At 41.5% G+C, this 23,140-nt stretch overlaps 1 protein-coding gene across 3 annotated transcripts in view; it reads right to left on the reverse strand.

Moving 5' to 3' along the window:
* Nucleotides 1-23,140, reverse strand: part of LOC105473221 (spen family transcriptional repressor) — a 99,922-nt gene that overhangs the window by 44,941 nt on the left and 31,841 nt on the right. Inside the window, exons 1-2 of one of the 3 annotated variants that reach the window (XM_011726895.3) lie at nucleotides 21,993-22,148; nucleotides 19,720-20,196 (exon numbers count right to left, since the gene is read on the reverse strand). The exons of 1 other annotated variant lie outside the window; for it this stretch is intronic. Coding sequence is in view for 1 of the 2 variants with exons in the window: in XM_011726894.3 (XP_011725196.2) it covers nucleotides 19,720-20,196 (477 nt within the window). In the remaining variant the exon portion in view is untranslated. Of the gene's footprint in view, nucleotides 1-19,719; nucleotides 20,197-21,992; nucleotides 22,149-23,140 lie in introns of those variants that run through there. One more of the 3 variants, XM_011726894.3, reaches the window with a different exon arrangement.

Consider the following 23,140-nt stretch of genomic DNA (forward strand, 5'->3'; position numbering starts at 1 on the left):
GATATTCTGTCTCCAAAAAAAAAAAAGGTTAAGTATAAGTAATTATTTCGGATCCAATTACAGCTGTAGTTAATGTTTTAAAGTTTACCACTATCTTTTGGTAGAGTTAAGCAAAAGGAGTATGTTAATAGTTGATCCACAGGGTATCTGGTAGATAATTAAAGCTTATCCAAAAATAATGAAAGAATTATTATTCACCCTTATAAAGGAATGAAATTATGATACATGTAACAAGACAGATGAGCCTTGACACAAAATAACAAATGCTGAAATAAGCCAGACACAAAAGGACAAATGCTGTGTGGTTCCACCTATATGGGTACCTAGAGTTGTCAAGAATTCATGGGGACAGAAAGCAGAACAGTAGTCAGCAGAGGCTAAGAGAGGGAGGAGTAGAAGTTATTGTTTAACGGTAATGGATAGTGGTGATGGTCACACAATATGAATGTACTTAATGGCACAGAACTATACACTTAAAAGTGGTTAAAATGAGGCCAGGCATGGGTGATTCACACCTATAATCCCAGCATTTTGGGAGGCCGAAGCAGAAGAATCACTTGGGCCCAGGAGTTTGAGACCAGTCTGGGCAACGGAGAGAGACACCATCTCTACGAAAGAAAAAAAAATTAAAAATTAGCTGGGCATGGTGGTGCATGCCTATGGTCTCAGCCAGGTGGGAGGGTACCTTGAGTCCGTGAGGTTAGGGGTGCAGTCAGGGGTGACTGCGCCACTGCACTCCAGCCTGGGTAACAGAGAAATACCCTATCTCAGAAAGTAAAACAAACAAAAAATGATTAAAGTGGTAAATATTAGGCTGGGCACGGTGGCTCACGTTTGTAATTCCAGCACTTTGGGAGGCCGAGGCGGGCGGATCACCTGAGGTCGGGAGCTCAAGATCAGCCTGACCAACATGGAGAAACCCTGTCTCTATTAAAAATACAAAATTAGCCAAGCGTGGTGGCACGTGCTGTAATCCCAGCTACTCAGGAGGCTGAGGCAGGAGAATCGCTTAAACCCGGGAGGCAGAGGTCGCGGTGAGCCGAGATCACACCACTGCACTCCAGCCTGGGCAGCAAGAGCGAAACTCTGTCTCAAAAAAAAAAAAAAAGTGGTAAATATTATGCTGTGCATATTTTACTACAATTTTTAAAAAACTTTTTTGAAGCCTTCTAAGCTTTGGCATTAAAAATATAATATGGGCCGGGCACAGTGGCTCACGCCTGTAATCCAGCATTTGGGAGGCCAAGGCAGGCAGATCAGGAGGTCAGATCGAGCCCAATCTGGCCAACATGGTGAAACCCTGTCTCTACTCAAAATACAAAAATTGGCTGGGTATGGTGGCACGTGTCTGTAATCCCAGCTATTCGGGAGGCTGAGGCATGAGAATCGCTTGAACCCGGGAGGCGGAGGTTGTAGTGAGCCAAGGTCGCATCACTGCACTCCAGCCTGGTGACAGAGCGAGACTCCATCTCAAAACAAAACAAAACAAAACAAAACATAATATGGTAGCTTCTGGATCTACTATCCTAATAACAGTAGCAAAAATGGAAACAGGCTACATTTTTGTTAATCTATTATTAAGAATCATGTGACTTATTTTCTGGTGGGCTTTACTGGACCCTTCACACTTATAAAACCTTCTACTCAAGTAACTCAAAGCAAAAAGCATCAAACATGCATACTCCCCTGAAAGTAGTAAGCAGATGTAACATGTCTGCCTAAGAACAAGAAATCCTTCCAACCTGGCAGCAGTCTTTATTTAAGAGACAAAAAAGATGAGAAAATTTAAACTGTCAAATACAATGGAATTTTCTCATTCCCTTAGTCACATAGTATATAAAATCTGATACTTCTTGTTATGAAAAAACTACAACGTTTCAAAAGGCACAGGCCAAGAAAGGACACAGATCAAGTATGTGTGTGTGAGGGTGTGCATGTTTTAATTCCAAATGGTCACATACAACTGATGTAGCATTACCAAACCCACAAGCAAATTTGAACTTTCAGGTTTTTGCCTTTTCTGTCGCCCAGGCTGGAGTGCAGTAGTGCAACCTTGGCTCACTGCAACCTCCATCTCCTGAGTTCAAGTGATTCTCAAGCTTCAGCCACAAGTAGCTAGGATTACAGGCACACGCCACCACACCCTGCTAATTTTTGTATTTTTAGTAGAGACGGGCTTTTGCCATGTTGACCAGGCTGATCTGAAACTCCTGGCCTCAAGTGATCCTCAAGCCTTAGCCTCCCAAAGTATTAGGATTACAGGCAGGAGCCACTGCACCTGCCTTGCATTTTTTTTTTTCCTTTTTTTTTTTCTTTTTTAAGAGACAGGGTCTCGCTCTGTCACCCAGGCTTCAGCATACTGGCCTTTTTTCAATTTAACTTTGATACTAATTACATCTCCTTTCTATCCAGAATGAAAAAGAAGTTTGCTATTTCCCACGTCTGAACTCTCCATTAGAGCAGTTCCAGGGACAAGGAGTTAGAAAGGTACCTAACTCCCTACTAGAAAGCCTAAGCCATCCACTATTTGGTATACATTTTTGTTTATTTATAAATGACTACAAATTAGTAAGAAACCTCAGGCTAAAGTTGTTCTGCTTAAATATAATTACTTCTTTGCAGTTTCTTCCAGTGACAGATACAAAGCTACAGTCCAAGATGGCTCCATACACCATGACACAGCATAATCAGGAAGCTAATCTGCCCCTCCCTACCATCAATGAAAATAACATATAAAGAATCACAGACTTCTTCCAGTTTGGGTTATACAAATCATGCCTAGAAGCAACATAGATGTGTATTATTTATGTCTTCTAATTCCAGCCTATTAGCACCAGTATGTAAACAGACATATTTTAAACCTCTATCAAAAGTATTAGCCATCACTTAAAATTGATCAGATGAAAGTGTTTTCTTTTTGTTTGTTTGTTTTGTTTTGCTTTGAGACAGAGTTTCACTCTTGTTGCCCAGGCTGGAGTGCAATGGCACAATCTCGCCTCACTGCAACCTCCACCTCCCTGGTTCAAACGATTCTCCTGCCTCAGTCTCCTGAGTAGCTGGGATTACAGGTGCACGCCACCATGCCCAGCTAATTTTGTATTTTTAATAGAGACGGGGTTTTGCCATGTTGACCAGCCTGGTCTCAAAATCCTGACCTCAGGTGATCTGCCTGCCTTGGCCTCATAAAGTGCTGGCATTACAGATGTGAGCCACTGTGCCCCACTGAAAGTTGTTTTTTAAATTTTAAAAATAAATTTACTCTGGTTAAGATTATTTGATTTCCTTCTTGGGAAATTAATTTATTTAGGGGCTTTGATATTAACATATTTCTACGCCTAGAACCTGGACTTTGAAATAAATATTTCGGTTGAGCCATTCCCTCAGCCACCCTGGAGACAAACATGCATTTTGGCCTGACCAACACCTGAAGTATTAAAGATGGAATCTGGAAGTAGTTCAGTTTATATTTTAGGCATAACAGTCCCAAGAGCCTTTTCTATTAACCCATCATTTCCAAGAGACTAGAAGGGTTCGGGGAATTTAAAAAAAATAATAACAAACTCTATTTGTCTTTAAACAAATTCAAAAGCACTAAATTGATACACAAATTACTTTGTGACATTACAGCCTGATAGAGCTTGCTTCTAGAATAGCACTGTCCAGTAGAAATATAAGCCACAGAATTTTAATTTTCAAACAGTCACATTTGAAAAAGTAAAAAGAAGAGGCCGGGCGCGGTGGCTCAAGCCTGTAATCCCAGCACTTTGGGAGGCCGAGACGGGCAGATCACGAGGTCAGGAGATCGAGACCAGCCTGGCTAACACGGTGAAACCCCGTCTCTACCAAAAAAATACAAAAAACTAGCCGGGCGAGGTGGCGGGCACCTGTAGTCCCAGCTACTCGGGAGACTGAGGCAGGAGAATGGCGTAGACCCGGGAGGCGGAGCTTGCAGTGAGCTGAGATCCGGTCACTGCACTCCAGCCTAGGCAACAGAGCAAGACTCCGTCTCAAAAAAGAAAAAAAGAAAAAGTAAAAAGAAGAGCCAGGTGTGGTGGCTCACGCCTATAATCCCAGCACTCTGGGAGGCTGAGGCGGGCGGATCATGAGGTCAGGAGATCGAGACCACCCTGGCTAACAAGGTGAACCCCCATCTCTACTAAAAATACAAAAACAAAATTAGCCAGGCGTGGTGGCAGGCACCTATAGTCCCAGCTACTCGGGAGGCTGAGGCAGGAGAATGGTGTGAACCTGGGAGGTGGAGCTTGCAGTGAGCCAAAATTGCGCCACTGCACTCCAGCCTGACCACTGCACTTTAGCCTGGGCAATAGAACAAGACTCCATCTCAAAAAAAAAAAAAAAAAGGTAAAAAGAAACAGATGAAATTAATGTAGTAATATGCTTTATTTAACCTAATATATTCAAAATACCATTTGAACATGCAGTCAACATAAATAAACTTTTTTTTTAACCAGGTCTCCAGAACATGGTATATATTTTTAAACAGTTCTACTGAGACAGATATATGTGAATTTATCAACATGACACCATGACATTAGTTTTTCTTAATGGTTTTTATATTAGCCCAGGTACAGTGACTCATGCCTGTAATCCCAGTGCTTTGAGAGTCCAAGGCAGGAGGATCACTTGAGGTCATGAGTCCTAGACCAGCCTGGGCAACGTAGTGAGACCCTATCTCTTAAAAAAAAAAAAAAATTTAGCTAAGTGTGGTGGCATGTCTATAGTCTCGGCTACTTAGGAGGCTGAGGTGAGGGGATCCCTTGAGCCCAGGAGTTCAAGGTTGCAGTGAGCCATGATTGCACCACCACTCCAGCCAGGGTGACAGAGCAAGACTGCCTCTAAAAAAATTTTTTTCCATAGCAATTATTTCCAAATGTACTAAACCTCTAAGTGTTAGCTCCTGTAAATGGAATTTCTTTGTTAAAACCCACACACATATATTTCTGGGCTATGCTTAAGCATTATAAAGGCCTACCATTTTCTCTTGAAGGATGATGTGCTGGTTTATTAGGGAGGTTTTTGTTTCTAGATAGGATATCCAGTACCGCAGCCACTAGTCACATGTGGCTACCTAGTACTTGAAATGTGGCTATTCGGTGCACCAGTACTGATCAGTGGTATAACATGAATGAACTGCAAAAACATACTAAGTGAAAGAAGCCAGTCACAAAAGACTGCAATATGGTAATGATTTTCCTTCTATTAAATGTCCAGAATAGGTAAATCTATAGAGACAGATTAGTAGTTGCCCTGGGCTGGAGGAGAAAAAGAATGGGGAGCAACTGCTAACACAGGTATGAGGTTTCTTTTCGGGATCATGAAAATGCACTAATTTCATTATGGTTGCAGAATTCCATAAACATATTAAAAAGTACTAACTGTCCACTTTTAAATGGGTGAATTTTATAGCGGAAGTTGCAGTGTGCAGAGATTGCACTCCAGCCTGGGAAGCAGAGCAAGACCCAGTCTTTTTTAAAAAAAAAAGAAAGAAAGAAAGAAAGAAAGAAACCTGAGTCAAAATCTAAAAATGTCAACCAGGCCGGGCACAGTGGCTCATGTGTAATCCCAACACTGTGGGAGGCCGAGGTGGGTGGATCATAAGGTCAAGAGTTCGAGACCAGCCTGGCCAACATGGTGAAACTCAAATCTCAGTAGAGAATATAAAAATTAGCTGGGCGTGGTGGTGCGTGCCTGTAATCCCAGCTTACTCGGGAGGCTGAGACAGGAGAATTGCTTGAACCCAGGAGGCAGAGGTTGCAGTGAGCCGAGATCACATAAAAAATAAAAATAAAAATGTCAACTTGATTTTATTGAACTGTATATAACCCAACTATTTGTAAGAAAATGTTTTACTGCCCTACATCTCTCTTCCACACCAAATGAAAGATTTTAGAGGATGAGTGAAATTCTTAGAAACAAACTCTACAAAGACGTTTTTAAAGCTATTTCACTTACTGTTTTGCCTATCTGGACATAGGAAGTTTATTTACAGTACAAAGTGGATTTAGAAGGACGTTCTATAGGCCAGGCGCAGTGGCTCATGCCTGTAATCCCAGCACTTTGGGAGGCCTAGGCAGGCGGATCACCTGAGGTCAGGAGTTCAAGACCAGCCTGGCCAGCATGGTGAAACCCTATCTCTACTGAAAAATACAAAAATTAGCTGGGCGTGGTGGCACACGCCTGTAATCCCAGCTACTCATGAGGCCAAGGCAGGAGAATTGCTTGAACCTGGGAGGTGGAGGTTGCAGTGAGCCGAGATCATGCCATTGCACTCCAGCCTGGGTGACACAAGCAAAAAACTCCATCTCAAAAAAAAAAAAAAAGAAAGAAAGAAAAGAAAGAAAGAAAATGCTAATGTTTAAAATGAGAATGCCACATTTTCCTTAATTTCTGGACATGCATGATTCCTTGTTTGGGGCAAGGTAAATTTGTGCCTTGGCTTCTAAGAATGACCATAGAGAACTTCCAAGTACAAACGCCCCAAAAGAGACACAAGAAAAGAACAAGATCACCAAAACTGCACTAAGTTTTACCATAAGTAAAAATGATTGGCCAGGCGCAGTGGCTCATGCCTGTAATCCCAGCACTTTAGGAGGCCGAGGCAGGTGGATCACCCAAGGTCAGGAGTTCAAGACCAGCCTGACCAACATGGCGAAACCCTGTCTCTACTAAAAATACAAAATTAGCCAGGCATGGTGGTGCATGTCTGTAATCCCAGCTACTCCGGAGACTGAGGCAGGAGCATCACTTGAACCTGGGAGGTGGACGTTGCGGTGAGCCAAGATTGCACCACTGTACTCCAGCCTAGGCACCAAGAGCAAAACACAACCTCAGGGAAAAAAAAAAAAAAAAGTTTACATACTTTGGCTGGGCGTGGTAGCTCACGCCTATAATCCCAGCACTTTGGGAGGCCAAAGTGGGCGGATCACATGAAGTCAGGAGTTCAAGACCAGCCCCACCAACATGGCGAAACCCCATCTCTACTAAAAATACAAAAATTAGCCGGGCGTGGTGACGTGTGCCTGTAATCCCAGCTACTAGAGAGGCTGAGGCAGAAGAACCACTTGAACCTGGGAGGTGGAGGTTGCAGTGAACCGAGATCATGCTACTACACTCCCACCTGGGCAACAAAGCAAGATTCTTGCCTCAAAAAAATTAAAATAAAAAAATTTTAAAAAAAAGAGTTTCCATACTTTGTTTCCAAGTCAAACAAATACAATTTGACACGGCACTTTTTATTTTTAAATTTGTTGTTTTCAGGACGCTGAGGCAGGAGAATCACTTGAACCCAGGAGGTGGAGGTTGCATTGAGCTGAGACAGCACCACTGCACTCCAGCCTGGGCGACAGAGACAGACTCCATTTCCAAAAAAAAGATAAGCAAACAAAATAAAATTTGTTGTTTAGAACTTTAATCTGCCTAATTACTTATTATTTTTAATTTTGGGGTTTTTATTGAGGTGGAGTGTCCCTCAGTCACCCAAACTGGAGTGCAATGGGGCAATCTTGGCTCGCTGCAACCTCTGCCTCCAGGGCTCAAGGGATTCTCCTGCCTCCGCCTCCCAAATAGCTGGGATTATAGGCGCTCACCTTACTACTATGCCCAGTTAATTTTTGTGTTTTTTTAGTAGAGACAGGGTTTCACCACGTTGGCCAGGTTGGTCTCGAACTCCTGACCTCAAGTGATCCGCCCGCCTCAGCCTCCCAAAGTGCTGGGATTACAGGTGTGAGCCACCGTACCTGGTGGATTTGGTTTTCTTTTAAGAGATGAGGTCTTGCTATGTCTCAAACACCAGGCCTCCAGCAATCCTCCCACATGAACTTCCAGAGTAGCTACAGGCACATACCATCACATCAGGCTCAACTTTTTTATTTTTAGCAACATTAAAAATTTTTTTCGGCCACGCGAGATGGCTCACGCCTGTAATCCCAGCACGGTGGCTCACGCCTGTAATCCTAGCACTTTGGGAGGCTGAGGTGGACGGATCAGGAGGTCAGGAGATCAAGACCATCTTGGCTAACACGGTGAAACCCCGTCTCTACTAAAAATACAGAAAATTAGCCGGGCGTGGTGGTGGGTGCTTGTGGTCCTAGCTACTTGTGGTCCCAGCTACTCGGGAAGCTGAGGCAGGAGAATGGTGTGAACCCAGGAGGCAGAGCTTGTAGTGAGCTGAGATCGTGCCACTGCACTCCAGCCTTGGAGACAGAGCGAGACTCCATCTCAAAAAAAAAAAAAAAAAAATTCAGGCCAGGCGCAGCTCACACCTGTAATCCTAGCACTCTGGGAGGCAAAGGTGAGCAGATAGCTTGAGCCTAGGAGTTCAAGACCAGCTTGGACAACACAGTGAGACCCCATCTCTACAAAAAATACAAAAATTAGCCCAGCTTGGTGGTGTGTGCCTGTAATCCTAGCTACTTAGGAGGCTCAGGTGCAATGACAGCTTGAGCCCAGGAAGTCAAGACTGCAATGAGCTGAGATCACCACTGCACTCCAGCCTGGGCGTCAGAGCAAGACCCTGTCTCAAAAATAAATAAATAAATAAATAAATAAATCATCCAGAATAAATTAAAACCCACAAGACATCATGTCATGTCACAACTTTGCCACCAAAACCTATTTTAATTCCTTCCACCTAAGAAACCAAAATAAAAAACCTCAGTACAACCTAATTGGTAAGAATGAGAAGGGGTGAGAGGGGCAGTTTATTTCAAACGGACTAACCTAACTAAAAGCAACACTCCTGGGGACTTTGGTAATAAACTCCTTGTCACCAAATGCTGACCACGTTGTGATGTGGCCAAGCACTGGCAGTGCAGAAGCAGTTTTATAGAAGCTGTAACTTCTAAAAGGTAGAAGACTAAAAGTTACCATTAAAGCAAGGGTTAATAACAGAAAGCGGTATTAAAAATAGAGTTCGTACCAGCTTGCAGTCGGGCGTTCACCCTGGCTAGATTTGAAATCCTCCTCCCCAGGAACACTAAGGCACAGCTGTCCTGCCCCTCCCACCACCCGGCCCAGTCACCATGCAGCAGCCGGGTCCCTGTGCCCCGCCCCTGGACTGAGGGCTGTGCAGAAACTCGCAAAACAAGGAAGCTTCCAGGAGGTGGCAAGCAGCCAACTCAAACTGGATGGCTCCAGTTTAGGCTGGTTCGAGTCACAAACAACAGTTCCTAGTTTCCCCCACAATATTCAGACGCAGGGGCTGCCCGGGTGAGCGCTTCTCATCTGCTTCCAGAGCTAAGTCTATCTGGTTCTCATTCCTCTGCAGTAGAGCATCCTAATTAAACGCAAGGTTCCCACTTCAGCAATATGGGTCAGCCCAGCACTTGTTTCCAAAATGGAATGCCTATTCCATACAAGACCTTGCAGCTGACAACACCTACATATCTTTAAAAAAAACCAAACTTATATTAAAATGCTGTTTTTGACCAAAAAAGGAAATCCAGAAAGGAAACAGACCTATTTACAGGTATCCATTATGAGAGCTATGCCTACCAGAGCAATTAAGTAAGTACTCTTCCATGTTCCATATTTAGCACAAAAAAGGCTTGGCTGGCTAATATGACCCCCTAAAACAGAAGGTTGCTTATTGCGCAATAACAAGCTATGCAAGCAATACAGCAGCCAAAAAAAAGAATGTGTTTCCAAAATGTGGGCTCTTCAGTGACCTCTGCAGTTTGTCTGCCACTGATGGGGGGAAAAAAGGGTTTTTTTGGTGTATTTCTCGTCCAAAGCGCACACCGCTGAACATTTATTCCATGCTGCTAAACAGCACCAAAATAGCATTAAGGAGGGAACAAGCAAATGCTTATTATTTTGTAAAGTATTTAAGAGAGCCACTCAAAATGAGGCAAGACCTAATGTTTCTCAAGTATTACAGACACTAATATGCCTGCTGTTCTTTTCTTCCCTAACCCTTCCAGGTAGGCAACCTTTTAAATAATATAGATACAAGTATTTTAAGGAAAGAGCATACTTAATCATACACAGTCAATAAAACCATTAATTGTCTCTTACAGGATTCCATCACAAAGAATAATTATAAACGTCAAGACAGAAACTTCAAGTACACTTTCTCTTGTATGCTTAAAAAGAAACTTCATGTAACAGTTGGAAAGGTCCAAAGCAATGAATATGTTTTATTCATAACACTAATTTTCAGCATGAAATTCTCCCTTTTGAAACCTCTGGACAATCTAAAAAAGTAATAATGAGGCAGAACAAACTAATTAAAATCAAAGAATGGGCTGGGCGTGGTGGCTCACGCCTGGGCAACTGAGCGAGACTCCGTCTCAAAAAAAAAAAAAAAGAATCACAAAGCTACAAAACAAACTTATATCTACCACTGAATCCAGAAATTATTTGCCTATTCATTATTATAACTTTTGATAATAAATCAGACAAATTTGTTTCTATGACCATCACCGAAAAATGATCACTAATTATTAATTCCTTTAATACTTTAAAACACTGACTTTCAGGCCAGGCTCGGTGGCTCATGCCTGTAATCCCAGCACTTTGGGAGGCCAAGGTAGATGGACCGCTTGAGGCCAGGAATTTGAAACTAGCCTGGTCAACAGGGCAAAACCCCATTTTTACTAAAAGTATAAAAATTAGCTGGTGGCGCAACCTGTAATCCAGCTACTAGGGAGGCTGAGGCAGGAGAATCGCTTGAACCTGGGAGGCAGAGGTTGCAGTGAGTTTAGATTACACCACTGCACTCCAGTCTGGGTGACGAAGTAAGACTGCCTTTAAAAAAAAAAAAAAAAGAGAGAGAGAGGGGAAGGGAGGGAGGGAGGAAGGGAGGGAGGAAAAGGAAAAGGAAAGAAACTGACTTTTACTTCATATATATTTTAAAACTGCTGCTTGGTCTGGCAGTTCCCAGCATATCCCACGTATCATAACAAACTGTACAGCCAGGTAATAAAATCAGCATTCCTTCTCCCAATTAACACCTGAATGCGCATACCTGTTTAAAAAAACAAAGAGAGACAAATGGAAGGTACACTGTCACTTTGATAAATACGATGCCACCATTCTTTTTTTTTTTTTTTTTCTTTGAGACGGAGTCTCGCTCTGTCGCCCAGGCTGGAGTGCGGTGGCGCTATCTTGGCTCACTGCAAGCTCCGCCTCCTGGGTTTTACGCCATTCTCCTGCCTCAGCCTCCCGAGTAGCTGGGACTACAGGCGCCCGCCACCTCACCCAGCTAGTTCTTTGTATTTTTTAGTAGAGACGGGGTTTCACCGTATTAGCCAGGATGGTCTCGATCTCCCGACCTCGTGATCCGCCGGTCTCGGCCTCCCAAAGTGCTGGGATTACAGGCTTGAGCCACCGCGCCTGGCCAATGCCACCATTCTTAATGGTTTTCCTTGCCTTTATAGCCTCATCCACATTCTTTCACAAGACTACAAACATGACAGCATTTTTGAAAAATTTTCTACTTGAACTTGGAAGAAAATAATTTCTCCTAACTACAATAAGTTAACTGCAAAATCTCCTCAAGAAAAGACAAAAGGATATGTGAATAAAATTCCTCCTCTAGGAAAGAAACTATAATCTACAATATCTAAAATGTTTATGATTTGCAGATTTGGTCTTTACAGAAAAAAATCCTTCTTATTAGACTAGAGACTTTCATGCTTTTTTAAGTTAAATGGGTCATATTCCTTTCTATAACCTTATATCTGTTGTTAAAATCCAGAATTCATTCAATTAATTACTGTTTACCCATAAAAGAATCTTAGGCAGGGCGTAGTGGCTCACACCTGTAATCTCAGCACTTCAGGAGGCCAAGGTGGGCAGATCACAAGGTCAGGAGATCAAGACCATCCTGGCTAACATGATGAAACCCTCATCTCTACTAAAATTACAAAAAATTAGCCAGGCGGGGTGGTGGGCGCCTGTAGTCCCAGCTACTCAGGAGGCTGAGGCAGGAGAATGGCGTGAACCCGGGAGGTGGAGCTTGCAGTGAGTCGAGATGGCACCACTGCACTCCAGCCTGGGCGACAGAACAAGATTCTGCCTCAAAAAAAAAAAAGAATTTTAAATTGTCTAACATTAGGAAAAAAAGTAATAGGGTTATAGATGACATTTGATATACTTTACTCAGTATACGTAATTTTTTAAAAAATATACAGACAGGTTGTAGGTTGTGCAAAGAATACCATCAGTAATAAGAAATACTTTCATTTCCTTTTCAATTAAAAAGTAAATTGTTGTAGGCCAGGAACAATGGCTCACACCTGCAATCCTATTAGCCAAAAAATTAGCCAGATGTGGTAGCACACGCCTGTAGTCCCAGCTACTCAGGAGGCTGAGGCGTGAGAGTTGCTCCACCCAGGAGACAGAGGTTGCAGTGAGGTGAGATCATACCACTGCACTCTAGCCTGGGCAACAGCACAAGACTCTGTTTCAAAAAAAAAAGAAAAAAAGTAAATCGTTCTAATGCAAAGCTAACACACTGGAGAAGAGAGAGACATAAGGCTTTCCGTATCTTAACATGGCATAAGAGCTGAAAAGTCTGGTTACTTGAAGTTCTATATGCTTTCCTTGTTACTTTAAGCAAACATCACAAAGGCTTTCACATGTCTGCTTCCCTGCCCAGGAACTGTGTGTGAGTCTGTCTTTCCCCCTTTCCTGTTCCCAAGCTTCTCCCTTGTATCCTTCTAGCTTATGACAATGCAAAATAAATTTTAATAATGTAACAACTATACAATGAAAATGTGAGAAATACATTTCTAAAAAATCAGGTCATTCTAATTTTTTAAATATATTTAAGAAAGCTTGCGGCCGGGCGCGGTGGCTCAAGCCTGTAATCCCAGCACTTTGGGAGGCCGAGACGGGCGGATCACGAGGTCAGGAGATCGAGACCATCCTGGCTAACACAATGAAACCCCGTCTCTACTAAAAATACAAAAAAATTAGCTGGGCGAGGTGGCGGGCGCCTGTAGTCCCAGCTACTCGGGAGGCTGAGGCAGGAGAATGGCGGGAACCCGGGAGGCGGAGCTTGCAGTGAGCCGAGATAGCGCCACTGCACTCCAGCCTGGGCGACAGAGCGAGACTCCGTCTCAAAAAAAAAAAAAAAAAAAAAGAAAGCTTGCTCTAAAATTCCAATTTCTGATGGATGCAGTGACCCTGTCACCCACTGCCTCCTTTCCCCTCTCTCTTCTGGGAAGAAGGGGGTTTCCTGCTGAGGAGGGAAGGGAAACTTCATCCTAGCCCCATGACTCAGACTTGGTTGGACCCTGGGGGAACCAAGAGCCCCAGGGGGAATGTGGCCTGTGATGCTGCCAAGCAGAGCCATGAGGGCCTACCAACGTACTCTTCTGCCATCACTCTAAAACTTGAGCATTACCCAACACCTGCCAGCCCTCTAGGCTGTGCCTTTCATCCTAGTACAGGTTGTCCCATTGCATGTGCCCAGCATGTGCTAGCTGTCCACACCAATCTAGTTAGTACCTGTGCATTCCTTGGCTTATGGCAAATAGAATTTTTTTTTTTTTTGAGACGGAGTCTTGCTCTGTTGCCTAGGCTGGAGTGCAGTGGTATGATCTTGGCTCACTGCAACCTCCATCTCCCAGGTTCAAGCGATTCTCCCAACTCAGCCACCAGAGTAGCTGGGATTACAGGTGCCCGCTACTACACCTGGCTAATTTTTGTATTTTTAGTAGAGATGGGGGTTTCACCATCTTGGCCAGGCTGATCTTGAACTCCTGGCCTCATGATCTACCCGCCTCAACCTCCCAACGTGCTGGGATTACAGGTGTGAGTCACCGCGCCCAGCCTGAAGGAAATTCTTATGACTTGATGGGGGGGATCCAATAATAGGGAACTATAGAAATAAAGTATGTTCAACTTCAATCAAGGGATTTTAAAATAAATGCTTCTGTGGAATTTATGCATTTAAAATGTTCTGTTGAAAAGACATGTGGCTCAATATATGGCCATGACAGAGAAACGAAAAGACGTCAAGCAGTACATAGCAGCACATGCAGCCATGAAGGCCCAGTTCTCACCAGTTAAATACTGTAAATGGTTTTGCAGAAACAGTCGGTGTGTTATTTATAAGGACTTCACAACTAGACTGCCATTAATCCCATATTTACTCATTTCATCAAAACTGTAACAATTAATAAGGATGGAGACTGATTAATTTCCCTATCAGTCATGAAGACAGAAGACAAACTTGTTTCTATAGGTAAAACCAAGCTATATTTTGCCCACTATACAAGTGCTAACTTTAAACATCTTTAAAGGACCTTTAGGAATTTCACAGTTTCACAAGTTTTAAAAATCACAAGAAGTAATTTATTTCTTCCAAAAGGAAAACTGAACATTCTGAATTTCATAACATCTCAAAATATTACACTTTGAATTCAATATAATTATAGAGGAAAAGAGAACATCTAATAAAAGGGAATAATGGGTAAACTCTGAACACCAGAGGATTATTATTTCTGTACACTTGCTTCAATCACAATTTAAATGACAAAAACTCCAGGCACAGTGGCTCACGCCTGTAATCCCAGCACTCTGGGAGGCCAAGGCGGGCGGATCACCTGAGGTCAGGAGTTCGAGATCAGCCTGGGCAACACGGTGAAACCCTGTCTCTACTAAAAATAAAAAATTAGCCAGGCATGGTGGCACATGCCTGTAATCAATCCCAGCTGCTCGGGAAGCTGAGGCAGGAGAATCGCTTGAACCTGGGAGGTGGAGGATGCGGTGAGCTGAGATTGCACCATTGCGCTCCAGCCTGGGCAACAAGAGTAAATCTCCGTCTCACCAAAAAATAAATTAATTAATTAAATAAATAAATAAATAAATGGCAAAAACTTTTAGCTATCTACATCAATTTTGCTTTATCCTTAATGCTAACTAAGAACTGTATCTAAGTATTTCAACTACTTATTGGACATGTATTCTGAGAAAGGCAATACGTTCTGTGATATGCATTAAGGTCACTCAGTCTTGTTCTTTCATATCACCAGAAAGTTCATTCTGTTTTTTACACATCAGGATAATCTGATTCTTAATACAATGTCTCTCCCACCTGTTCCAAATTTTCCTTCTCTGAGGTACCAGGAGTAGGAAAAACAGAGATTATGAATAAGTCACCAGTTGCCTTTCTAAAGCAGAGATCTCAACAAGCTATCTCCTTTCTTAAATATTTTAATGGCCCTCTCTGCATACAGAATAAAACCTGAAAGTTAGGCATTGTGGCTCACACCTGTAATCCTAGCACTTGGGAGGCAGAGGAGGAAGATCGTTTGAATCCAGGAGCTCGAGACCACCCTGGACAACAAAGTGAGACTTCGTCTCTACGAAAAATTTAAAAATTATCAAGGTGTGAATGATGTGCACCTATAATCCCAGCCACTCAGGAGACTGAGGCAGGAGGATGGTATGAGCCCAGGAGCTATGACTGTATCACTGCACTCCAGCAGCCTGGGCAACACAGCAGGATTCTGTCTCTCAAAAAAAAAAAAATCATTACCACAGTTAAACCATCCTAAATTATCTGCTGTGCTCAAAACATTCTTCCATCTCAGGTTGTTTCTTCTGCCCACAGTGTTACCTGTCTAGCCTAATCCTCCTCTCTTCTTGTTGAAGTACTGCATATCCTTCATAGCCTAACCAAATGCTACCTATCAGGTCCTCCCAGCAGTCAAAAGATTTATCTCACTGTTCTTTTTATGTATAGATACAAAAGCTATCATTGGCCAGGCGCAGTGGCTCACGCCTATAATCCCAGCACTTTGGGAAGCTGAGGTGGGTGGATTACTTGAGGTCAGGAGTTCGAGACCAGCCTAGCCAACATAGTGAAACCCCTGTCTCTACTAAAAAATACAAATACTAGCCAGGCATGGTGGCAGTGCCTGTAATCCCAGCTCCTCAGGAGGCTGAGTCAAGAGAATCGCTTGAACCCGAAAGGCAGAGGTTGAAGTAAGCCAAGATCACGCCACTGTACTCCAGCCTGGGTGAGAATGAAACCCTGTCTTTTAAAAAAAAAAAAAAAAAAGCTGTAATTACATAAAATTTGTCACATCAGTGAGATTAGAAGGAATCAATAAATTAATGAATGAGATTCAAGTAACTCACTAAAAGCAACGTGTAAATATAGGGTTGAAATCTGTTAGCTCTAGAAAATATGACTATATATGAAATGAAACCAATAACCTAAGTAAATGCTCTATAATCTCTCAAAAGGAAAAAAAAAATAGTGATCTATAAAAAGGAAGAATCTACACACATAAGAAAGGGGGAACAGAGCAAGAATCTCTCAATGATTCTTCCCCAAGTCCATGGTAAGAAGGTGACTTCAACCAGCAGATTTCAGGATCCCTTACTTCCTTGTCAGGTATGGTCCTACAGTGCAAATCAGAGGGAAATAAAACATACAAGAGCCTAAATCTGGCCTTTTAGGTGGAAATTCCAATTTTTTAAATACTGGCAATAATTTAAAACACTATACAAGATGAATTAAATTTGTCTGCTGGGCCGGGCGCAGTGGCTCACACCTGTAATCCCAGGAGTTTGGAAGGCGAGGCAGGCGGATTGCGAGGTCAGGAGATCAAGACCATCCTGGCTAACACAGTGAAACCTCGTCTCTACTAAAAATACAAAAAATTAGCCAGGTGTGGTGACAGGCGCCTGTAGTCCCAGCTACTCAGGAGGCTGAGGTGGGAGAATGGCATGAACCTCCGAGGCAGAGCTTGCAGTGAGCCGAGATCATGCCACTGCACTCCAGCCTGGGCAACAGAGCAAGACTCCTCCTCAAAAGAAAAAAAAAAAGAAAAGAAATTTTGTCTGCCGGTCAGATGTCAAACCTCTAGGTTGTAGCCTTTGGTATATAAATGAATACATCTAGCTACCCTAACGTGATAAAATAATCATCAAAAATTCCCTTTCTCACTAACTTTTTTATTGTAATTTAGTCCACAGGCAGATTTTCTAAGTGCATCTACCCTTCTAGCAGTTATCTTTCTGAGTGCAAATATTTAGAAGCATAGAACCACTTTTTTTTTTTTTTTTTAAATTACATGAACAGGGATTAAGCTCCATCAAATTCATCAGATCGCCTCTGGCTTCAAGCTTCTGAGCCTACAAGTCTGAGGGCGGATCCATTATACTCCCATCAAAGTATAATGCTACTCTGAAGGCATCATTCTCCTCTAGCGATCTCAGCTCACTGCAACCTCCGCCTCCTGGGCTCAAGCGATTCTCCTGCCTCAGCCTACTGACTAGCAGGAATTACAAGCATCCACCACCACCCCCAGCTAATTTTTGTATTTTTAGTAGAGACGGGGCTTTACCATTGACCAGACTGGTCTCGAACTCCTGACCTCAAGTGATTTACCCACCTCAGCCTCCCAATGTGCTGGAATTACAGGCGTGAGCCACTTTGCCCAGGCTCAACACCTTCTCTTTTCTTTTTTTTTTTTTTTGAGACAGAGTCTCATCTCTGTCACCCAGGCTGGAGTGCAGGGGCTTGCCTCCCAAATTCAAGCAATTCCCCTGTCTCAGCCTCCTGAGTAACTGGGATTACAGGTATGGCCACCACGCCTGGCTAATTTTTGTACTTTTAGTAGAGGCAGGGTTCCACCATGTTGGCCAGGCTGGTCTCGAACTCCTGACCTCAGCCTCCCAAAGTGCTGGGATTACAGGTGTGAGCCATCACGCCCAGTGCCTCAACACCTTTTCAATAAGTTTTGATCCAATGGAATGCAGTCGCAGCTTTTTAATGAGGTAGGTTTGTGGAAAATGACAAAAACTTGAGTATTTTAGACAATTCTATGCAGAAAAAAAGTGGAAAAACAAGATTTTATAATTAGCTTATATGGTTCAAATGAATTTCATCTATCATTTATTTAGACAGCATACCAAATAAAAGCAAAAGAGTTTTCATCCATGTCACAGGGCTTGAGAGCTGAGCACAGAACGCGACTTTCCTGACTTCCTAAACTATATGCTCGTTTCATTTTAATATGCAAAATCTTCCAGAATGTTTGAATTATATCTAGATAGGCAGACGGATAAACAAAATGTTTTCACGTATTATTTTGAATAAGAAAATTTAGGAAACCTAAAAATAGCCATTCAACTACATGACCATTTGCTTAATTTTAAGCAGGCAAAAGAAAAGTAATCTGAGCCTTTTGATCAGGTCAAAGAATTTGACTGTAAATTTTAAATATATACCACCTAAACTGAAAAGTAGGTCATATGGGTTTAACAAATTGAATAGCAGCATTTTTTTAAACATATACTAGGTATCAAAGTAAGCATTTTACATGAAGTTTTCATTTTAATTTTCACAATAACTTTATTAAGGTCCTTATTAAAAATGAGAAAGCTTAGCCAGGCACGGTAGCTCACGCCGGTAATCCCAACACTCTGGGAGGCCAAGGCAAGTGGATCACCTGAGGTCAGGAGTTAGAGACCAACCTGGCCAACACAGTGAAACCCCGTCTCTACTAAAAATACAAAAATTGCCTGGGCATGGTGGTGGGCGCCTGCAATCTCAGCTACTTGGGAGGCTGAGGCAGGAGACTCACTTGAACCTGGGAGGTGGAGGATGCAGTGAGCCAAAATCACACCATTGCACTCCAGCCTAGGTGACAAGAGTGAGACTCCATGTCAAAAAAAAAGGAAAGCTAAGACCTGAAGAACGTAAATAACTTATCCCAGATTACTTAAAGGATAATCTATACCATATACCTAGATCTGTGATTTCGAAATCCATATAACTAGGTTTGAAGCTAAGTTTCTTATTAAGATTACCTTTAACTTGCTATTTTTGCTTTTCGAATAAAACTCCTTGGTTGGGCACTCTGGCTCATGCCTGTAATCCCCGCAATTTGAGAGACGGAGGAGGGCAAATTACTGGAGGTCAGGAGTTCAAGAACAGCCTGGCCAACATGGCAAAACCTCATCTTTACTAAAAATACAAAATTAGCCAGGCATGGTGGCACACGTTTGTAATCCCAGCTACTTGGAAGGCTGAGGCAGGAGGACTGCTGGAACCCAGGGGGCAGAGGTTGCCATGAGCTGAGACTGCACCACCGCACTCCAGCCTTGGTGACAGAGCGAGACTCTGTCTTTAAAAAATAATTATTATTATTTGTAGAAAGAAGTTCTCAACTAGTGAGATCAGTTTAGAGAACAGTAAAGTTACAACCTGCATTCAAAGGAAGCTTTTCTACTTGAGTTTATAAATTGGTTACCATCCTGATGTTAAAATTAGCTAAAATTTGTTCATAAGTTGATTTAGTCATTGATAATAAATGTGTCAACAATATATTTCACCAATACATATTTAATCAGCTTTTACAAATCTTCAAAATAATAGAAATAAATTGGTATTATACACCTACAAAATTAAAAATGTTAAAGAGATACCATATTTTCAGTGTCACAAGATTTGCCTTGCACAGCTAGAGTCACCACCTCCCTTCCTCTTTGATCATTTAATTTTAATACTGTGCATCTGGAGGATAAAATAGCACTTTGCAAATCATCACTTAACTTCAGGTACTTAGAACAGTTAATTCAAAAGCCACATGCCAGTTTCTTTACTGATTACATACATATATGATCCAAGATTACTTTAAAAAATAATACTATGCTGAAACCATTCCCACTGATTGTTGAGAATTTGTTTAAAGCTAGCTCATCTGTTATAACAAAAGGCTGTTAACCTACCTGTCACTGCTGGTACTACTGCTGCTGCTGATTGAATCACTACTGGAGGATCTACTTCTAGAGCCGCTGCCGCTAGGGGACCTTGTGGGTCTAGACGCTTGGCTAGCCAGTCTCTGAGGAGACTGATTTCTAGACTGGGATGAATGTGGTGACCGACTCCTGCTGTGCTGGTAATTCCGCTCTGGCCTTCTGCCTCGTACCTCCCGGGTAATATCATCCCTGTAGATATCCCTGTGTACCACACTCGGCAGTGTAAACTGCTCACGAGCCCTAGGTTCATATCGGGGGTCATGAGCATCAAAGCGATTTGGACTTCGACTCCGAGAAGCATAATAGAGCCCATGTTGTAAAGTCCGCTCTCGAGGATCTCTATAGTAATCCTGATCGTAATGTCTTGTCCGATCAAATCCTCCCGTCCCCCGTTCATGGTGTCCATAGGCACTATGTTCATAAGCACGCTCCCTGTTATCTGAAGCCCTGCATTTAGGAGGGGGAAAAATATTTAATCAGAAAGGAGCAAGCAAAACTAAAAGCAAGTCATGCAAACATTCACTTCAGCATTGTCTTTGTCTTTGCAACTGGTCATTTTCTAAACAGCATTAACCTACTTAGTAAGCAAACGCTAACAAGCTTAACATTTTACTTGACTCCAAAAATTATTTTCACAGCTGATGAATCATTGTTTTCATTGTATATTGGGCTTTCATGACTAGTGTTCTGCAGCTCAGATGCTCACTTTATTAGAGATTTTCTGACTTGCATACATAAATATACAATCTCCTTTTCATGTTAACGGAACAAGAGGAGACTATTTTAATAATATGAAAGTTTTTACACTTTCATCTGATTAAAGTATATACCAAATTTTATTTATTCACAAATTTCTTTTAGGTCACATTTCCATGCTATGTTTTAACTCAGACATGAAAGCCCTGCTGCAGCGCATGTCTCAACAGTAGGAAGGACTTTCAAGAAGTCCAGAAAAAATTTTCTAAGTTTAACTGTTTCATTAAGTTGTGACTGCTTGGATAATTATAAAAAATTACTAGACTACATAAACTAGACTACACAGACTGCACAGAGGTACCCAATTACATTTAATACTAAAAATAGAATCTCAAAAAAAACCACTTCAAATATCAAAATATTAGGTTACCATATGCTACGCTACGTAAATTTAACTAAAAATAAAAATTACTCCTGTGTCATCAAATTCCAAATGACTTTAAAAATGACTATTCCATGATTCAATTTCTTAATGTATACACTTAATGGCTGCAGGAAATACATTCTTTTAGCTTTTAGCTATACTCAAATTGCCTGTGATGAAATTAGGCAACATTAGGAACTACAAGATATTCTAAGGTCGCTATTAGCAAAATAACTTAATTTAAAAAATCATTTAGTAGGATGTGAATATCTGTCAACCTAAAAAGTACAAAACATGTCGCATGTGCAATTACACACATGCAATTATGTGTTAATATTAAAAACTAATTATAATCCTAAAAAGAAATCATAAGTTCTCTACTTTTGTAGAGAACTAGAACTCAGCTCCTAAAAGACCATTTCACTTGAGTTTCTCTTCAACCCATCTCTGGATCTATCTTCTATCAAAAGGGATTAAGGAATCATGAAACATAAAGAATTAGAATCTCTCCAATGAAGAGTATCTGGCAAAATATTGTAACAATTAATACTAGATCCCCAGTACATGCTTAGATTCCAGGTCTCTCCACTAATACTCATTTTCACCCATCATTTCTCTCAGTAGCAACCCCACCTTCCTAGGCTTAGTTTAGCTTTTCTGCTGCTATCGTGAAAAACTAGCATGATAAACATTCTATATCTTTCCTACTTAAATGTATTAAATGAGTTTCTCTTTTATTTACTACAGTTTCAAAATTTTTGTATTTCAATGTCTAACAAATAAGAGGGTTTCCTTTGAGACTTAAGAGAAAATGCCATAAATAATTAATTTAGCACCCTATCAAATGTTAATCAGTGAAAGCCATTATTAATGATTTAACAGAAGCAATAGGCAAAAAAGTTCCAGGACAATTACTGCTACAGCTGCTATTTTATAAATATGCAACGTTTTTATCCATTAAGAAGATACAGAAGGCAGGCACAAGAGCTAGCAGAGCTGAAATCTAATGGCTATTCTCTGATTCACTATTAGTACTAAATACTTCTAGAGTTAGTGGGGGAAAAAAGAGAGTTTGACTTGGGTTAGGAGAGGGGCTAATATACACAGGTCAGGACATACCAACCTTTTCCAAGTGTGGAAACACGACCTATAATCCCAATTAAATCTAGGGAGAGAATTGTGAACATAACTTCCCCAATTTTGGCCCCTCTTATGGGGGTAATCCACCTTCTTAATGGGCAAGGGTGTCAAATGATATTTAGATGAACCACAAGAAAAAAAAAAATCTTAGTGACCAGACAAAATAATTCCACTGGAAGCAAGTAGTCCCAGACAAACTGTAACTCTCAAACCCCCAGACTTCTTTCTTGAGATAGTAGACAATTAGAAATTTATCCACATTCATAAATATTTCCAGCCCTAAATATGAATCAGGCAGCTGGCAGAAGAGGAAATATCCTCTACAATTCCAACAAATGAGGAAGGCACAGTTGCTCGCCAATAGTTCACTTTTGTAGCCATCCAGCCCAGTCAATTTTGATTGCTGTATCCACAACTGATCATCACCATGTGTTCAAAGCTAAAGTACCTTTAATTGGACAGCAACTTGCTTAAGAAATGATATAGTAATCCTCTTTCCCTGGGCTAGTGGAATCTTGACAGCATGACATCCCATATATCCCAGCAATTAGAAAAGAATGGCTATATTCCAGGATTTAGGAAACGTCCATCATTTTAATTTTTCCCCATTCCATCAAAGAGTGTAATTCCAACAATACAGAAATTGTGTAGATCCAAAATGGAAAAATCAAGCATTGCCTTCTCTCTTCTTCATCCAAGTACACATTTCCATGTTAAAGTATTGTTTGTAGAATCCAAGTGGTTGAATCATTATGGTCTGCTAGATTATTTTGTGACAATCCAATTTGTTTGTACATTTTATGTAGTGAAAATGGAGAGGCAGATATCAACTTCTAAAAGAATCTGTAGGCTCTAATATTCCAGAAATATTCCATATAGTATGAACACAAAAGCCAAATAGCTCCATCAGGTAGAAGGGATATATCCAAGGAAGGACTTAACATTATCCAAGAGAAGGAATAATTAATTCTAGAAGACAGGTAACTCCAAAAATGATGCTTCCATAGGAAATCTTCCATCACATTATATCTCAGGAACAGATATCCAATCAGCTGCAGGAAATATCCTCTATGATTCCATAAGATACCAGCCATTGGGATAGAAATCACTTCCGTTTCCAACCCAAAATAG

The sequence above is a fragment of the Macaca nemestrina genome, chromosome 1 (genome assembly GCF_043159975.1).
Source record: "Macaca nemestrina isolate mMacNem1 chromosome 1, mMacNem.hap1, whole genome shotgun sequence".
NCBI classification, from domain to species: Eukaryota; Metazoa; Chordata; class Mammalia; order Primates; family Cercopithecidae; genus Macaca; species Macaca nemestrina.